The sequence below is a fragment of the Mytilus galloprovincialis genome, chromosome 13, assembly GCF_965363235.1.
Source record: "Mytilus galloprovincialis chromosome 13, xbMytGall1.hap1.1, whole genome shotgun sequence".
In the NCBI taxonomy this organism is placed as follows: domain Eukaryota; kingdom Metazoa; phylum Mollusca; class Bivalvia; order Mytilida; family Mytilidae; genus Mytilus; species Mytilus galloprovincialis.
This window is the reverse complement of record NC_134850.1, coordinates 22,324,161-22,343,969: the sequence shown is the minus strand read 5'-3', so window position 1 is coordinate 22,343,969 and position 19,809 is coordinate 22,324,161. Positions and strand designations below refer to the sequence as shown.

The 19,809-nt window shown below is 32.2% G+C and overlaps 1 protein-coding gene across 1 annotated transcript; it reads right to left on the bottom strand.

Annotated features, from left to right (window-relative positions):
- Positions 1-3,821: 3,821 nt before the first annotated feature.
- Positions 3,822-14,369, bottom strand: LOC143057506 (2-phosphoxylose phosphatase 1-like). The gene is made up of 3 exons (XM_076230817.1): positions 14,039-14,369; positions 12,530-12,715; positions 3,822-8,764 (listed from the first exon to the last, which is right to left on the bottom strand). Exons 1-3 carry the CDS (start codon positions 14,232-14,234, stop codon positions 7,611-7,613), a joined length of 1,536 nt encoding a protein of 511 aa, XP_076086932.1. The 5' UTR covers positions 14,235-14,369; the 3' UTR covers positions 3,822-7,610.
- Between the last annotated feature and the right edge of the window lie 5,440 nt (positions 14,370-19,809).

The following is a 19,809-nucleotide window of genomic DNA, read 5'->3' as shown; positions in this document are numbered from 1 at the left end:
CCTACTATACTAAATAACATCAACCAGGTGTTCATAAGACGTAAGAATGGTTGACATAAGTTTTTTATGTTTTTGAATTTTGTCTTATAGCCTTTCGCTTCAAACTTTTAAATTTAGTAGGAAACAAGCAACTGCCAAAATAGCATCATCTTGATATATTATCATTATTTTAACTAAAATAATTTTTCTAGGTATTTCACATTTTTCATGTGAATGTAATATGTGCTTAAATTCGTGATTGTTCTCATATTCTTTTTACCAACAAAAACGTGATTTAACACAAACGCTTTCTTTCTGTAAACTTTCCATTCTGTGAGTCTTATAAGTTTATAATATTTTGAGGCGGATTGAGGATTGAATTATTATACTAACGATATAGTTAATATAATAGTCCCAGATAGAGGCGACCAAGTTTAAAAACTGCGTGTTTTTCAATGTTCGTAATTTTCGGTTACATGTAATATGTGTCGGACAAAGCGGCATAACTCAAATCTATGTTGGTATTCGTTTGACAGTTTTTTTTTGTGTATTACAGGTATCCAATAGGAAAAATAAAAAGTTGGTGACTTTATATATTCAAAATTGAAATTCTATGTAAATTAACTCATCATAGATAACTTGATTAAAATTTTATAATTACGCCAGACGCGCGTTTCATCTACATAAGACTCATCAGTGACACTCGAATCAAAATATGTTTAATGGCCAAATAAAGTACGAAGAGGACCAAAAATTCCTAAACGTTTTGCCAAATACAGCTGAAGTAATCTATTACTGTGGAAGAACAGCCTTAGTATTTTAAAAATTCTAAATTTTGTTAACAGTAAATTTATAATAATGAACTTATCAATGATAACTCAAGTAAAGTAACAGAATGAAAAAGTTTGAAGAGTCATCAATATTTGTTTATGTATAATGCAATTAAATAGATGAGACATTTTTGCTATCATTTCTTTAACTTCCGAATATTGTGTACTAGCTACTTACAGTTTCTGGTGTTAAGAGGACCGTTGTTGATTTTTATTCGTTGTCAGATCAGTCTTATCATTTTGAATTTTACACACAATTACTTCCTGCATTTTACGAGTCAGAATATACATGATGCATTGAAGACCTATTGGTGACCTTCTGCTGTTGTCTCTTCTATGGTCGGGTTGTTGTCTCTTTGACACATTTCCCCATTTCCATTTTCAACTTTATGTTCATCATGTCTTAGGAAAGATTTCATTTGCATATCAAATTGTACGTTATACCAAGGCATGTTCTCAATACAGAAATATATACAAAAATATAAGACGTATAGTATCCAATAGGCTGAATTAATGGCGAACCCATGGATCCATTATGGAGCTACATATATCATCAGTTCATAGACTAGATGTCGAGAGGGAAGATCCCACAATTTTCAAAATCTTGGATCTGTATCTGAATGGTCTTTTTAAACTACTGAAGCGAGGATGAAAATAAAACGATTTTTCAAATTCGACTGACATAGAAGATAAAGTCACTTTTTGCCTCCTTGTGTTCAAAAATCAAAAGAATTGTTTACCTAATATTAAAATAACATCAATCAGGTGTTCATAAGACGTAAGAATGTTTGAAATCATTTTTTTTATTTTGTCTAGCATTACGCTTCAAACAGCATTACTTATTTTCTTGATCCCTATCCTTGTATCTATGATGAGTTTATTTACAACCACTGGTTCGATGCCACTGCCGGTGTTTTTATTCCCCCGAGGGTAACACCAGCCCATTAGTGAATTGTCATTTATATGGTCATAATTGTAAATCAACTGTTTACAACAAAACTTTAAATTCTAAGGTTGTTCTACCTCAGGGATAGATTACCTTAGCTGTATTTGGCAACACTATTATGAATTGTTGGTCCTCAACGCTCTGCAACTTCTTATTTTATTTTGCCTTTTAAACTTTTTTTTAAGCTTTGAGTGTCACTGACGATTCTTTTGTAGACGAATTGTATTAAATTTCAATCTGGTATCTATGAGTTTTTTATCATTATTAAACTGAATTAATTTACCATGTATTTCACCTCTTCCGAATGATGTGCGTGTTAAAAGAAAATATTGCATGTTTTTCTATGCTGATCAAAGAGAAGTATCCATCAGAATAATGTTATATTATATTCTTACGATTTTTTAATTTTAGTAGACATATTTTGAGGCGGATTGAGGTGACCAAAATCTAAAATAGCGTGATTTTCAATGTTCCTAACCTTCAGTTATATGTTATAAGAATCTGACAAAGCAGCATAGCTTAAATATATGTTGGTACATGTATGCGTTTTTACTAGTAGGTTGCTTATCGTCTAGTCTTGTGGCTTACATGTTCCTGATATGTGATTTATTCAGATTGATTGTTTATTGTTTAACATCCAGTAGCAAATGTTTCATAGATATAAGAAGATATGGTATGAGTGCCAATGAGACAACTCTCCATCCAAGTCACAATTTGTAAAAGAAAAACGTCATGCATATTTAGGAAGGTTAGAAAAATCAAATAGTACAATATGAAGGTTCTGCAAGGTTGGCCTTCTTTAATCCTTTTTTATTCAATGGTGAAGATACAAAGGGGAGACAATGACATCTATCCAAGGGGAGACAATGACATCTATCCAGGGGGAGACAATGAGATCTATCCAAGAATATGTATCCACAGCACAGGCTTTTTTCTCTTAAAAGAAATTCCTATATTCTTTAAAATTGAAGTATAAAGATATTGTCGTCAGGGGGAATTGTCTGTGGTCTGAAGGATCAGTTATATTTAGTTACATCTTTATTTTGTTTTTTTTTTATTTTATAAATTTGGTGGCGTTTACAGATCTCCCATGCAGTCTCTATTCAATTCATTCACACCTTTTCTTGACTGTTGTTTAACATCAGATGTCATCCACAAGTCATGTTTTGACATTTTCATTATTGTGTTGTTTGGTTGCAGTCTCATTTTTACATCCCATCTTTAATTTCTTGGCCTATTTAACTCAACTGTTATTCCTTGGCCTATTTAACTCAACTTTTATTCCTTGGCCTATTTAACTCAACTTTTATTCATTGGCCTATTTAACTCAACTTTTATTCCTTGGCCTATTTAACTCAACTTTTATTCATTGGCCTATTTAACTCAACTTTTATTCCTTGGCCTATCTATCACACCTTGGATTCATTGATTTATATATCACATCTTTCATTCCTTGACCTATATATCATGAAGCTTTCATTCATTGGCCTGTATATCACATTTTTCATACCTTGGTCTAATTATATATCAATCCATATTTCTTTATTTCTTGGCCTTAATACAACATTATTCTTTGGCCTATTTACCACATAATTCTTCTGTATTCCTTAGCTAATATAAATGTTTAATTATTTTTTATATACCACTTATTTTATTCCTTGGCCTATATACTGAAGTTTTATATTCTTTGGCCTATTTACCACATAATTCTTCTGTATTCCTTAGCTAATATAAATGTTTAATACTTTTTTATATACCACTTATTTTATTCCTTGGCCTATATACTGAAGTTTTTAGAAACTAGGAAAAAGGGAGTAGTTTACCTAGCCCTTCAATAGTTCCATGCCAAAAAAGAAATATTTCCAGACTTTGATCCAGTATTGTTTTTATACTGCAACTGCAAATGGCATATTTTTAATGATTTAAATATTGACAAAAACTACTCTTATTTTCAGTCCCAAAAAGATTCCCCTGACATGCCAGGGATTGACATGCAATAAATATTGAACAATATTCCTGCTGAAGTATGCAGAACACATATTTGGTCTTTCAAATAAATGAACACATTTTAAAACTAATATATTTTATTCAACAAATAAAAGCATCTGAATACAGATTTGGATCATCTTCAAGCAAGTTCAGATCACTGTCTAAGAAATGCTTGTAGATAATATAGTGTATAAACATTAAAAAAAAAACTATTTGTTCATCTGAATCTGAACTAAGCTTTTTAACTGCAAAATAACAGCATCAGTATATAATGGGGGAAAATACTGACAAGTTTGGTTTGTATTGATCTGCAACAAGCAAATTCAAATCACTGCCTGAGATATGCTTGTAAAAATCATGTTGTATAACATTAATAAAAAAGTTTCTGCTGAACATGGATTTGAACACATTTTCTGCTTCTATACAGACAAACACACTCAGTCAAACTGCACATTGGAATAGTTAATATTTCATAAGCATGGATTTGAATATATACATATTAGTTCATTTTCTAAGCTTACAAATGTATTAATATAAACAGAAATAAATGGAGATTGTGTCTATGGGACACAGATCCCCCTGCATATTGAAAGTCCTATCCACAGACATAAATCATGACACAGAATTTGGTGAATAAATTTTATGCTTATCTTTCTAAATGTATAAATATTATTAAGGATTTATATTCACCAAGTAAAATAGTAAACAGTATCAATGTGTAGTTAAAAAAATGAATTTAGGATGTACTTCTATGAAATAAAAAAAATTTAGAATTTAAAAATTGATACTACAAGAGCATAAATTGAGGAATAAAATAATTATATGCCCATAATTATTAATTATAAATTCTGATGGGGGAAAAGGCTGACTCTGACTTTTAACTCATATTTGTTTTTGTATTATTTGCGTCTCAAATCATAAGAAAAGAAATCTAGAATCTTCTTAAATTTTGGTAAAGAACCTTTTATGAGCTATAGAAGTAAAAAATGAATTGAAAAATGGGTTATGGGTAAATATAGCAGGAAAAATACAAGGAGTCTGAACATCTGACAAAAATTCCTTAACCTGAACCAAGTACATCCTTCAAATAGTTTTTAAAAGTTTTACCTAATTTTTGGTAAATCTTTTAATTCACTAGAGTTATCTCTCTTTGGGTAATATTTTTCATTTTCGTGTTTAATAAAAGTATTGCAATAAAAAAATACCTTGTATCATAAAAATATATACAAATTTAGTTCTTATCATCAGTACATATTCAAAAACAGTGATAAATTCACTATTTTATTCTATTCTTTGTTCTATGTAAAATTCTGCCCTTTTTTGATCAGGAGAGAACATAACATTTCTAAATCTTGAAAATTCACTCATATCAACTTACTTATAAATTTAACTAAGCATTCATACATATCACACAATAACAGACAATTAATCAAATGTATATAGATAAGACTAGTACACACAGGCACATAACAAGTACAAATCACTGTTTGTGACCTGTTAAAATATGTCAAAAAATTAAATAATAAATAAAACTTGATTGGCAATATGATTAAACAATAACAGTTTATATATGTATACAGATCAAACAAAGTTACTGAGATTTTAGTCCCTTTTTGTTAAAAGAAAGTCTACCTTTGACAATTGTAACTCATAATAATTATATTTGGCAACAAAAAGCCCATAAAAATACATTTGAACAATTCTTTTCATCAGTTAGTAAAATTGTCTACCTTTGACAATTCTAACTTATAGTAATCACATTTGGCACCAAAAACCAACAAAATACACTTGAACAATTGTTTCCATCAATTTGGAAAATTAAGTGCAGATTTTCCTTTCCATTGACAAATTTTTACTATATTTGGATATTGGGCTATCAAAATCAAAGTCTGTAAAGAATAGAAAAAAAGTATTTGCTCGATACAGTATTTGTGGGGAAAATCTGAGACCTGAGAAATTATTAGTAAGTGGCTTAAAAGATAACAATTCTAGCTACTAAAACTAACCATTTGTTGTATAGCTGAAAATTGTGACAACTTATGAGTACAAGCATGCTAAAACATATATCGTAAAACGTTTTCTTCGATCTAAAACAAATTTAAATACTATATCTGAACTCACAAAAGGATACCACAACTATGTAAAGTTTCATCTATATCCATAAATATAAAAAAGAAGATGTGGTATGATTGCCAATATGACAACTCTCCACAAGGGACCAAATGACACAGAAATTAACGCCTTTTAGAAGCAGTTGTGCTTATAGGGCACATGGACAGACAAAGTCATTCTCTCTTTGCATGGGTATAACTATTTCATCTGGAGCAAATACCAGAAATTGGTAAGCAACTCTCAAAAATGCATTACATTACAAAACTTAATAACAAAGTGTTGATTCTGAACAAGTACAGAACGTGTCTAGTCATTTCTTCAGAAATCTAAAGCTTAAAAGCAACATTTTCTGCTGCCAAAAAATTAAATCAAGCAATAACAAATAAACAAACTTAATAAAAACAATCCTAATGAAATCAAAGGAAAAAATATTTAAATGTTTGAGACTGTTTTTATGATTATCAAATTCAAACTCACAATTTTTTGTCAAAATCTAACTTTGACCTGTTCAACAAAGTAAAATTCTAAACTATTTTTTTTACCATAAAGAACATGAAGAACACACATTGACACAAAGGTACAATTAAAAAAAAAAACAATTATCAGATCTTTCTCATAAATGGTAAGCTGCTTGAAGTGTAAATTCTTTTTGAGTATCTTCACTACAAAAAAAATCACATTGAGTCTCACAGTTGATATTCTATGACTGTGATATGCATAATAGCTAATCTTAATATTAAATAAAATAATTGAGCATATGAATAAAACATGATTTGTTACTTACAGTTGTACCAAACACCTTGCCTAAAAATAATTAGGTTCGTTTTAATTTTCATAAAATTTTGACAAAATTTTTTCTTTGATTTTGAAATAGACAATGCTCTGTTGCTACAGTAACAAGATGGCTGCCCCAATCTAAAAAGACAAAGGATTTCTGCACATAAAAATAAATGTGGATTTTGGATTCACTAGTATACTGCCTATTCAACCGATAGCCAAGGGTTAAGATCGAGATCAGGTCGAAACAACAAAAAAAAATCTTTTTCTTCAGAAGAAAATACTGTTTGATAAAATAATTTTGTTGGATCTCAGTTTTTGTAGTTGAATACAAAAATTGCAACTTCAAAGGTACCTTATTTTGTAATTTACATTTTTCTGCTATCCATAAACATTGTAACTTAACAAAAACTGTCTATTAGTTCAGGATTTGTTCACTGATGAAATCCCAAATTTGGTATACAATGGGTTTTTTATAAATTCACATTAATATTCAATAAAATAATATAGTTTTACATACAAATACACACAAGCACCATGAAGTACAAACTAAAATTTGTGACTTCCAAAAATTAATACAATTTACAAACATCAATTATACATGGTAAACATGTTATGAACAAATAAAAACTAATTAAAATCAAAACATAAAACAAGTACAGATTGTCGTCTGTGACTTAATGAGGATAAAAATAAAAAGCACCTGGCAGGTTAACATCAATTTTGTAAGTTCCTAAAATTTTCTAACAAGCTTTAAATTTTGCTAAACAATTTACAAATTTTATACACTAGTATTAAAGGATTTATTCATTTCTATAATGTAATTACCATCTGCTACTTGTACAAATTAAAACACGTGACAAATGAAATTTTAACTTTCTGTTACCTTTTGTGACAATTGTTTTTTGGGCTGACTGATAATGGATTGAAGCTAAACATGCTAAAAGCAAATTCATTTTACACAAACCCTTGATAAATTAACAGTAGCTCTGATACGCACTATGTAGACTTTTTTTGGTTGATGTTTTGAAATGCAACAATTCTGCAAAATTCTTTAAACGACACAGACCGCTCTCGCTATGAATGTCACAAAGGGGGACAAATTTGGAAACATTAGCACCGTTGAACAAAATGCGAACATAATATGGCTGAAATACCTGACCAGATTTCTTGTATAATTCAAAAACAATTCTTGATCCAGGCCTTGGCCATGTGAGTTTGGGAAGTTTCAGTACATTTAACATGTAAAACATAAAACTTTCATCAACAAAATGTAAAAACAATTTCTCAAATACATAATTTGCATGACGGAAAGTTTGGATTAGATTGTTCATAAATGGATATAAATAAACATTAACAAAATCAACAAAACCAACGTCATTGGATAATTTTTCATCAAATGCATTTTCATTCTTAAACAATTCCTTTATAATTCCAATACTATCAAATCCATTTTGTACAAAGCAGGAAAAATTTGGATGAAGACAAGAATTTGACAATATTTGACGTAAAACAGTCATGGGTATATTTGAATTATCTCCCTTCTTTAAACCATGAAAGAGCTGCTCTCTGAAATTTTGTTCTGTTCTGTATAAACCTGGACAATTGCAATCAACATGAGACATTCCATGTTTTTCTGAACACAAATTTCTCGACACTGCTGAGGTATTGAATTTTCTCAAATGACCTTCAGACAGCAAGCCGAAAAGAAAAGCTAGAGATGATTTAGCTGTTATACTTTCCTCATTTCGGGTTAGCTTTATATGTTTGGGTTGAATTAAACTACTCTCTAGTTTCAGATCTTTCAGGTAGACATCTTTCACAAATTCTCCCAGACTAACCAATCTTTGGATTCCAATGGGAGATAACTCATTGTGACAGGCCAAGTCATTGGCAACATTAGACTCAAATTCTTTCTGGAATCTTTTATCGCTCTTTATCTTTTCCTGAAAAACCTTTAATTTGGGATTCAATCTATTGAATGCTCCAAATCTGCAGTCAGCCTGTTCACAATAGAGAGAGGTGGACCTGGTTGCATTTAGAGTTATCTTTCCTGATATATTTGGAGTAATCTCCCCTGGAATGATCAGTATGTGAGTTTGTTGTAACTTAAATCCTGTTGGTACGAAACCTGAAAATAAACAATAAATTTGTATTGTTTTTACCAAATTTGAATAAGCAATATTAACAAAGGTCAGCTTCCCCAAAAAGTATCCCTAAGAGGCTCCCAATAATTTAAATGTGTTACCAATTTGTTGGAACTGTGCCAAAAGCCTTTGTGCTGTCCGACAATCAATACTTTAATTGTTCTTTTCCTTTCTGTTTGATGAATAGTTACTACTGGTTAAATGATGTATTTAAACTAGACCAGAGTTTTATGTTAGTTACCATGGTTACCTGTTGGGCATTAGGAAAGAAAATACATCTTTTTTTTTATAAACAAGTTGATATAAAAAAAGAAGATGTTGTATGATTGCCAATGAGACAATTGTCCACAAGAGACTAAAATGACACAGAAATTTATATTATAGGTCACTGTATGGCCTTCAACTATGAGCAAAGCCCATACCACATAGTCAGCTATAAAAGGCCCAGAAATGACAATGTAAAACAAGAAAACAAGAAAACTAACGGCCTTATTTATGTACAAAAAATGAAAGAAAAACAAATCTGTAACACATAAACAAACGACAACCACTGAATTACAGGCTCCTGACTTGGGACAGGCACATACATACATAATGTGGCGGGTTAAACATGTTAGCAGGATCCCAACCCTACCATAACCTGGGACAGTGGAATAACAGTACAACATAAGAACAAACTATTAAAATCAGTTGAAAAAGGCTCAACTCATCAGATGGACAAAAATACAAGTGGACGTGGCTGGGTACTTTTACATCCCAACAACAAAAAGACACTAGGAACAGATCTGAGAGTACTCGCAGTTATCTGACAGCTAGTTCAAAGCAACTAACAACTAATAAATAAATTATGCATTTAAGACTAAATTATCAATCTGTACACATCAAACATCCAATGAGAATGTTTTAAAACATTTAGATTAGTTTAAACATATTTATTTATAGGGGATTAGGAAACAAGTGTTGCAACTTATATTAGTTCCATTCCACTTTGCGACTTGTTCTGTGACGACTGTGAGCAACATTTAGGTGTCTCACAGAACAAGTAAAAGCAGGATATTCATTTGTTATAAATGTATTCTGAGGTTTGGCCATTAAAAATGAATGTTGGTTCCCCCTAACATGCAAAAACTATCAAGGCCCAGCAGGCAGGAAAAACTTTTATTTTTTTTTTGTTTTTGTGACAAATCAGTTTCTTTCTATAGAGATGTTGTTGTTAACCTGTTATAAATGTTTGTTTCATTCTATATTATGTATATTGACTATAATTGTGTTATAATCTATGTGTATGTGAAAATGAAAGTTTTAGAATTGAGCAAAGTTAAAATACTTTTAAGAGATTATCAGACAATTTTAAAAAAGCATGATTGATAAATGTCAATAAAAACCAAAACAACTCTTTTTTTTTCATCTGCAATCAAAAAAAAAAAGATAAAAAAAAAAAGAATTGACAAGGATGGTAAAAACAGATCTGGCAGGGTTAGGGGAAACTAACAATAATTTTTGCATGGCCTTTCCATTCTACAATGTAGATGTTATGTTTCAAGGATAAAAACATAAGTTTCGCAATATTGATAAAGAATGTTATCTATAGATGTCATCCTGCATCTATCCCATTTCCTAATATAAACATTTCACTTTTTTCTGCTTAAGGTTTTAACATGAATGTAAACAATAAATGTTACCTCACTATTTTAAAAACAAAACCATGACTAAGCATTTTAGTGTAACCATGCAATGAGTTATTTTCAAACATTTATCTAGTTCTAAAATGGAAAGTTGTACATACATGTACAGGTCAGATAAACAATCTGTCATTTTAAATGTTGTCAGTCTGCATTAAATAAACCAAAAAATCATGATATCAACTTGCATGCCCATAACATGTTTCTAAAATAATTTCATTTCTTTAATAATGTCAGTTACACATTTTAAACATATTAAATAAAAGGATCTGTTTCAAAGTGATTGATTGTTTGTTGCTAAACATCCAGTGGCAAATATTTCATGCATGAGGAGTACAATATAATGTTTGATATATGTTTGAGGAGGGTAATTTACAGTCACAACGCTCTACCTCTAAATAGTCAAATTACAATCTGAATCATTACTTAAATAGCTTATTGTTTATGTTTTGAGGGGATTTAAGGGTGACCAGAACCTGTTAGCCAAAGGTGTGATGATAGTGTACAGTAATTATTCAAAAATGCCACAAATTTATTCTATTAAAAGGCATCCCCATGTAAAAAATATTCCACTACAGTACTAACTAGATCTACCTTATGATTTTTTTTTTTCAAAATTGACAACATTGAAAATAAAGCTAATATTTTTAACCAATCAGAAGACAGTAAAAACACAAAATTTATTTATTATTGTGTAAACTGATTGCTTCTCTTTGTAAATGTGGTATATACATATTCAGCTGTAAGCGGTTGAGTTAAAAAAGTGCTTCTTTAGCTCAGTCTGCATATGCCCTGACTTATAACACTGAGGTCCCAAGTTCAGGTCCTGGTGGAGATGAAGATGATTTTGTAATAAGAATCATGCTCTCTGTTAACATTATGGCCCAACTAAAAAATTCAAGGTAGTTAGAGAGGAATTCTAGCTAGGGTTGTGTGTGTGTGTGTGTGTGTGAGAGTCATAATGGTATGATAAATCTTGAGTTGGGGGAAGTGTGACAATATTGCTTCCTTTAGTAAACGTGGTAGATACTAAGTCAGCAGTAAGCGGTTCAGCTAAGGAGTCACTCAGCACTGCCTTGTAACACAGAGGTCCAGGATTTGAGTCCATGTGGAGACAAAGATGATTTTGTATAAATATGAATCATGCCCTCCAGTTAACACCGTATGTCAAAAGGAAGCAACATATTTTAGTATATGGTCACAGGCCTATAAGAAGTGTTGATCTGACATTTGTAATCCTAAAAAAAATTAACTAAATATCACACAACAGGCATTCAAAGGAGTTAAAAAAAAAATATTTTAGCAGATATACACACACTCAAACCCTTATAATATCAAATAAAAACACGTATAGCATGTATAAGAGATGTAAAAGTTTCTCATGCTTTTATAAATCTCTCATGGATATCTTGAAAAGTTAGCAGCACATTTTCCTTTAGACCTTATTTTACAATCAAACACTTATCAAGCAGTTACTTTTGGGAAGTATAAAAAGTGACTGCTCAAGAGAGGCGACCTTTTAAACAAGGTTCTGATTATCCAACCTCAGTAGGCCAAGGATCAGGGCAAATTGTTCTAGTGTTTTCAATTGGTAGAGTTATCTTTCTTGCATCAGTGAAATTAAAAAATTGTTTTAATATATACTGCTGCGCATACAAAAATTTTCCGTCATGAATATTTTGGTTTAGTTCAATTCATCCCAATTACTGTTGTTAAAAGGTGAAATGAAGAGTCCTTGCAAAAATTAGGTGGGCCACCTAAAAGTGATGTCGGAGGCAGGTGACTGCTGATATGAGGCCGTCATTAAGGCAGGTTTGTATGTACTGTGAATTTCTTAATTTTCATACATGTAGGTATTAATTTTCGTGAATTGCGAAACTTTGCATTTTTCATTGATATGTGATTTCCTGGTTCTGTGAAAATCTGGATACAACTTTATAGAAATTTGTATTTGGTTTGAACATTTTAATTAGTGGTTCACCTGTACCCACAAAACCCATGAAAAATTGGTATCCAATGTAAAATAATGAATTCACAGTATATTATAGTATTTCCTAGTTAACAAACCTTCAAGTCCTAGTATTGGTTCATCGGGCGAGTGACACAAGTTGTACTGGAGGTCATCTAAAAATGACCTGTTCACTTTGGTCAACTGACCCTCCTCCTCCTTGTTTTCTAAAGATCTAATTGTTCGCTGGCCACTAGAGTGAAACACCTGCAATTCCTCCAAATGTCCAATCCAAATTATGATGACTACAAAATGGAAAAAATATTTAATACAAGTGTACACCAATGCATTCAAAAAAAGTATTTGTACAGTTCTTACAGTTTCTGCAGGCAGATATGACTTCACAACCTGATGATAAAAGGCTTGACATGATGATCAGATCATATGGTTGTGAAGACATGTTTTTGGAACTAAAATTATATCTATGTAAAATAATTTCTCCTACTTTCCTGTCAACTTGTTTTAAGAAGAACATAGCACTTACATACATACATATATATAAGTTGCATAGGACAAATAAAATATTTTGTAAAAACATGCTAAATTTGGTCTACATGGTCTAGTAATTAGCATGGGTAAATTTTTAAACCTTTAAATTAATGATTGCATTTGCTCTTCTACATGTACATGTACATTACTGATCAATCCTATTTTCAAGCTTTTCTGGGGTAATTTTTATTGAAAGAGGGTAGGAATGGGACACCCAACTGTTTTTGGGCATGACATTTGACAATAAAATATTTGTTATATAATAACATTTAAAATTATTATATTACTCCATTTGACACTGACAATAGCTACTTAATTAAGATTAAACGAAAGACGATAATGGGGTGAAGGATCATTCATTACTACATGTACTAATGGTAACAAAAAACAATGTTTGCCACTTCATGATAAAAGGCATTCCTTCTCTCTAGAAAATGACTCGACTCAACTCATCATGTGTACATTCATGTACAATGACCTATTGTCATGATTACTGACCATGATGATGGTTACCATTATTTAATTGATTACATTTAGGACCTCATTTACTTTATATGGGAGCTGGGAACAGTATATCTAACATAATATTAGTCCAAATAATTATGACATCTAGCAAGGCTATTTTAATTTTTTTCTGAAAAAAATGAAAATAGCCTTGCCAGACGTCATAATTATTTGGACTAACATAATATATATGTTCCTGATGGGAGCCAGTAAATTAATTTGAATAGGGATGAATTCCCAGAAAACTACATGCTGAATCCACATTCTCAAAACAGTATTTGATGGTGTGGATGGGGGTCATCAGGGACTTTCATTTATGTAGACTATTTTATAATTTTCAATAAAATTGAGAATGAAAATCAGGAAACCTACATGTATAGAAAAATATTCTCCCCATCCATCCCCACCCGTCAGAAATTAACTGGAATGGCCCAATTCTTGCCAGGCTATTTTCTTGCATTGCTTGTCGCTGCCTTGCAAGCATGGCAAGATGTCATGATTATTTGGACTAACCCCCCCACCCTTTTTCCCTTTTTCCAATTTTGCTAATTCAATTACTTCATAATGATACTTACAAAAACAAAACAAAATAGCTGAAGCACCAAAGAACAATGCTAACAATAAATAATTCCCCTTGCTCTTTCTCAAAAGCGGATACTGACAATTTTCGGCATATAAAACAAGTTCCTTAGCTTGATGATTTCTTTCCACTTGGATTTTGAGCTCCATCGGCATCGAGTTTTGCAGCCGTCCTATCAATCTCATTTTCATATCGCCTGAGATCAGTTTTTGTGAAAATTGTTATCTTTTCACCTGTCATTTTGTTAAATTACATGGTGTTTCACTCTACGTGACAGAAGAATAAGGGGGCATGTCGTTTGTTTTGCTTGTACAACTTTTTGACCTTCGAACTACACGTGGGAAGTTTTAATTTGTGGAAACAAATCCGGGATGTAACAGATTTACTTTCCGGATGATCAATAGAGCACTCATTTATTTCCACTGATTCAGTAACCCGAATAATTCAGTCGTTATATTCCGCTGATCTACGAAAGTTACATTAACGCCTGAACGTCTTCCTCGATCAAGACCGTCAACCTCGTGTGGGAGAAAATCGGACACGGAAAGGGCTTGAATTATTCGACTTACTGATTCAGAAGCTATTCATTGAATCAATATAATTATGTTTTAAATTTTAATATATAATGAGTGAATACTGACGTTTTTCCCGAGGTTCTTACTTTCTGTATTTTTATTACTTTTTAACTTTAAATGATAGACGTTTGATTTTAAGGGGTCTCATTTTGGGGGGGGGGGGGAGGGGAGGATCCCAGATCCCGCTTTCTGTTTTGTCAGATTCCCGTATCCCGCTTACACTATCTACGTAAGTAATTATCATTTTTGTCATTTCCCGAGTCCCGCTAGACCTCATTTCCCGTTTTCACGACACAATAGTTTGACTTTTCACGTGTCACGCTTACAAAAAATCGGCAACTCCCGCGACAGGCTTAGACCCCAATGAGGCCCACTTTTTAGGTCACACGTGACACTAATATAGGAATTGTTTATAAAAAAATTGTTGGTAAAATTATTTCAGTAAAAATTGAAATTAAAATTATAACTCTTGTAATTCAAAACATAAACTTGACCATTTTTTTTTTATTACGGAAACAATTTTTGCGTTTCTATTTGTTAATTAAACTTTGTCATAATTGTTTTTAAATTATCGGGTGTACTAAAACTTTTCTTTCGGAATCAATAATTAACACTCTCTAATTTACCCGTTTGTTTACCTTTTAAAACATATCTGTCAACTTTTTCATTTAAATTTGAAGTATAATATGGTTTTTATTATATACCTCAGTCGATTTTCCTTACGTGAATCTTTATTTGTTTTGTTTTTCATTATTTATTTTTAAAACTTGGAAAGAGTATAACAAACACTGTATTACATGTTTCAGTAAGTGTGAATAATAATGGATGCAGGGTGGGGTCCGGGGTAGGAACATCCCTTTTTGACGATTAATGCATTTAAATAGGGACATAAGGTTGTAACCCTCGCCTTAAAATGGCGTGAAAAACCAATCCTTTCCTACCATCATAGTTTATATAAAAATGAAGACGTGGTGAGATTGCCAATGAGACAACTCTCCACAAGAGTCTAAATGACACAGGAATTAACAGCTATATAGGTCACCGTACGGCCTTCAACAATTAGCAAACCACATGCCAAGTTTTTTTTTAGAATTGATTTCACATGCTTCATGAAAATCGGAAAACCGGTTTTCATGTGAAATAAAAACAGAGAAAAGTGGTATTATTGGGTCTGCATGTGGTGACACATCATTTCTATTCTTGTTGATTTTTAGGTCGTTTTTCTCTATTCTTTATAAATTTTGCCTGTCTGTCTCATATCCTTTTCATTTGGCCCACCATCACCGCCACCACCACCGATCAATAGTGGTGCTGGGGAGCATCACTACCACAACCGCCATCACCACACGCACACACACATCCGCCCACACACTATATTCTATTGAGTATTTTCTTCGCATTTTTTCTATATTTTTGATCATTTTTAATCACTTTTCTGTGGTATTTACCCATTATTATCTTTTCTGCAAACCACATCGGGACCATCATATATCATTTGTTTTTACTCTTTCGGGTTTTTAATGTCGACATTCAAAATGTTGAACAGTCAATGTGCTCAGTATCATTTTAACCAGTGGCACAATGATTGAGAATGGTCAACTTTAATAGAACCAGTTGCGTAGCTTTCCTATTTTTTGCATGAGTGTACGCCCGAACCTCGGCGAAAGGACTGGTGGCCGCAATATGCTCCATTGCAGCAGGTACAGGGCAAAGCCTTTTAGCTCAAGCACTATCAAGAAAGAATACAATGTAATGTCTGTCTTTTAAAAAATCCTCATTAGCAACATACTTTGGAGATGTATTTGTTTATGTTTTATGTTTGATTTTTTAATTGTGTTGCTTTGAAGTTTAATGGTCAACATAGGCGGATTTAGGGGGGGGGGGCAGGGGGCCCGGGCCCCCCCTTTTTGGGAAAAAATTTGGTTGCTTATATAGGGAATCACTGAAGCGTGACTGGAGCGGGCCCCCTCTTAGGTCAGTCAGTGGGCCCCCACTTATGAAAATTCCTGGATCCGCCACTGGTCAATGGTATTAGAGAAAAAACAATGCATGTTACGGCTGGCATTTAAGTTGTCGATGTGGTTGAGGGTTAAAACTAGAAAATATAAAGACTCTTAAATTGATGATATCTTTTCTAAACCATAAACTATCGGATAAATTAAAATGTTTCCAAATAAGCTACTCATAGCAATCCTGTCTTGGCAGAAGTTTGGAAATACTTGTAAAACTGTCTACATGAATTAAAAGATTCCGAATTATGCAAATAATGGTAACACTGTGCACTTGAATTAAATTGGTGCATAATTATGCAAGTATAGTTGTAAAACTACATGTCATTTTAATTTAGATAATTTTATTTCTATTTAGCATGTAATACTAGGAATTAATCTGTTTTTAGCAAATGGTGTCCACCAGCACGAATAAACTATAGAAGAATTGTGCATATCAGATTAGGGAGCTACCATTTGATTTTTCTGGGGGGCTAGGATGAAAAATTTTGTCCTGCCTTTTTTTTGTTTGTTGTTGTAATCTCTGTCCTGTCTTTTTATTTTTCACTCTATTCGGTCCTGCCTTCTTTTTTTTTTTTTTTTTTTTTTTTTTCTTTTTTTTTTTTTTTTAGCTTATCCTGACTTTTTTACAACAATTGTCATCCTGACTTCTTTTTTGCAAGTGTCTCATCCTGCTTTTTTTTACTCAAAACTCCTGTCCTGCCTATTTTTTTCAAATTTCATCCTAGCCCAGTTAAGTAAGCCTTAATTATTAGCTTACTAGTATTTGACAGAGATCAAGAGTCCTGAATAGCCTCGCACAATTAATTGTATTTTGTTTTGTCAGAAGATGAATTATTCTTTAAGAAACCTTTGGCATTTTGAACTTAAGCCGAGTATACAAATACACCTACCATATATAAATAGGAAGATGTGGTACGAGTGCCAATGCGACAACTCTCCATCATATTCATCCAAGTCACAATGTATAAAAAGAATCAATTACTAGTATAGGTCAACGTACGGCCTTCAACACGGAACCTTGGCTCACATTGAACAGCAACCTATAAAGGGCCCGACCCGAAATGCTCATTTTCGCCATATCTTTCCATGTCAGTTTCGGCAGTTTATGTTCAGGTCTATATGTTTTTGAAGTATACTGATATTTCTATATGAAGATAACTTCAAATGCAAAACATTCCTAAGCTTGAAAACATGTTTGTTTGAAAGTAATCATCTGTAAAGTTAGATTAAAGGGTGTTTGAAATTTCCTGATGTTTTGTCAATGGGGGACACATATTCGCCGTTTTTACACATCTATTTAAAACCAAATAACTGCGGCTTTATATAATATTTATCAAATAAATTTCATTATAAATGAACAGCAGACATTTCAAAGATGTAAAAAACAGAAATTTAGGCTAATCAGTCAAAAAATTACTAAGAAAAACTTCTTTGAAAATCGTGTTTTTCATTCAGGAAATTGACCGAAAATCGTTGTCAATTTTCGGTCCTTTGCAGTAAATGCCGCAATTTTGTTTAAGTTTAAAAAATAATCATATTTGTTATAAAATTATAATTTATCTGCATATTTCTTCCATTTCAGCCATCCTTTGAAGTGTTTACACCTCAAAATCATAAAACGGCGAAATTGTATCCCTGGCGAATATGTGCCCCCCCCCCTTCCCCCACTCTATTGTAAAATAATTCTTAGGAAAATGAAAAACGAGAATACTAATAAACCACACCAAAAACGACAACTATACTGATCAAGAGGCTCTTGACTTAAGACATCAAAATGCAGAGGGTTTAATTGTTTTAACAGGCACCAACCGTTACCCTAACATGAGACAGTAGATATATATGTATGATAATTTTTATAAAATTGCAACTGTAAAAATATCTACTTAATTTTAGTTATCGCACACAATGTAGCCATCAATTGCATGCATGCCGATTGTCTTTTCTGTAAAGTATACAAGTGGTTTTTTTCCCAAATGTCTTGAATGTTTACGTCTTTTACTCCAATAAAACAGTACAAAATCAGAACATGAGCGCAATACCAGGACATTTTTTCTTCAAATGACCAACACAATATCGAAACATGCAATTGTCTGCTCTATGGTCGGGTTGTTGTTTCTTTGACACATCCCCCATTTCCATTCTCAATTCTAATATATTTTTGAGAAATTTGATCAGATTTACTTTAAAATTCGTTTTGTTGTGAGGCATTGGTAAACAGATATCCTTTAAATTGTTGTTGAATGTCGTTCGGACACATGTAATCAGCACCGTTCGGACACATGTAATCAGCACCCACGTTCGGACACATGTAATCAGCACAGAATCATAACCATCGCAATGAAGGTCCAACTTCACCTTTTCTGTTCTATTACTAATATTATTTACAACGCTTCGATTTTAGTGATGTTATATAACCAATCAATCAATCAAGCCATCCAACTTTCCTATATAATCATTCAATAAATAGTTAATGGAAATCCATAAAAATCAATTTGTTAAGCCATAGCCTTTGTATAATAGTTAGCACTTCTTTGTCAAATCATGGATGATTTGACAAAGAATATAATACTTTCATGGTCGTATACATATTTTTTTTTACACAGAATTTGGCGGATAGTTACTGTTATATAATTGGCAATCATACTAGTGCTACATCTCATTATTTCAATTTACGAAATAATTGTTATTCCTGCCTAAAATGGGTTTTATTGGTTTTTTTCTCGATTTGAACTGTTATACGTTTGTCATTTCGAGGCCTTTTATAGCTGCCTATGGGGTATAGGCTTTGCTCATTGCTGAAGGTTTTATATATAACGTTGACCTATAATTGTTCAAGTAATTTCTGTGTCATTTTGGTCTCTTGTGAAGGGTTGTCTCATTATCACATAACATCTTCTCTTTTAATATTTAGTCAAAACTACAAGGAGTGTTAACCAGACAGGCCAAGAACCCTAAACATTGACTTTCCATATGCGGGAGTTAATAGATATGCTCATAGTTCATGTATTAGACACAATTTGTAAAAGTAAACTTTAAACGGTCAAATTATACGGCCTTCAACAAGGAACTTTGACTCACACCGAACAGCAAGCTATAAAGGGTCCCACAGTGGAGGATCCAGAAATTTGCATATGGGGCAGGTACTGACTGCCTAAAAAGGGGCTCGCTCCATTCAAGCT

Bases quoted from the DNA above. Each gene is read 5' to 3' on its own strand.
- LOC143057506 (XM_076230817.1), bottom strand. From the start codon at position 14,234: ATGAAAATGAGATTGATAGGACGGCTGCAAAACTCGATGCCGATGGAG. The intron at 12,716-14,038 runs GTAAGTATCATT...TCCATTTTGTAG, and splicing joins AGCTATTTTGTTTTGTTTTT to TCATCATAATTTGGATTGGA. The intron at 8,765-12,529 runs GTTTGTTAACTA...GTTTATTTTCAG, and splicing joins ACCAATACTAGGACTTGAAG to GTTTCGTACCAACAGGATTT.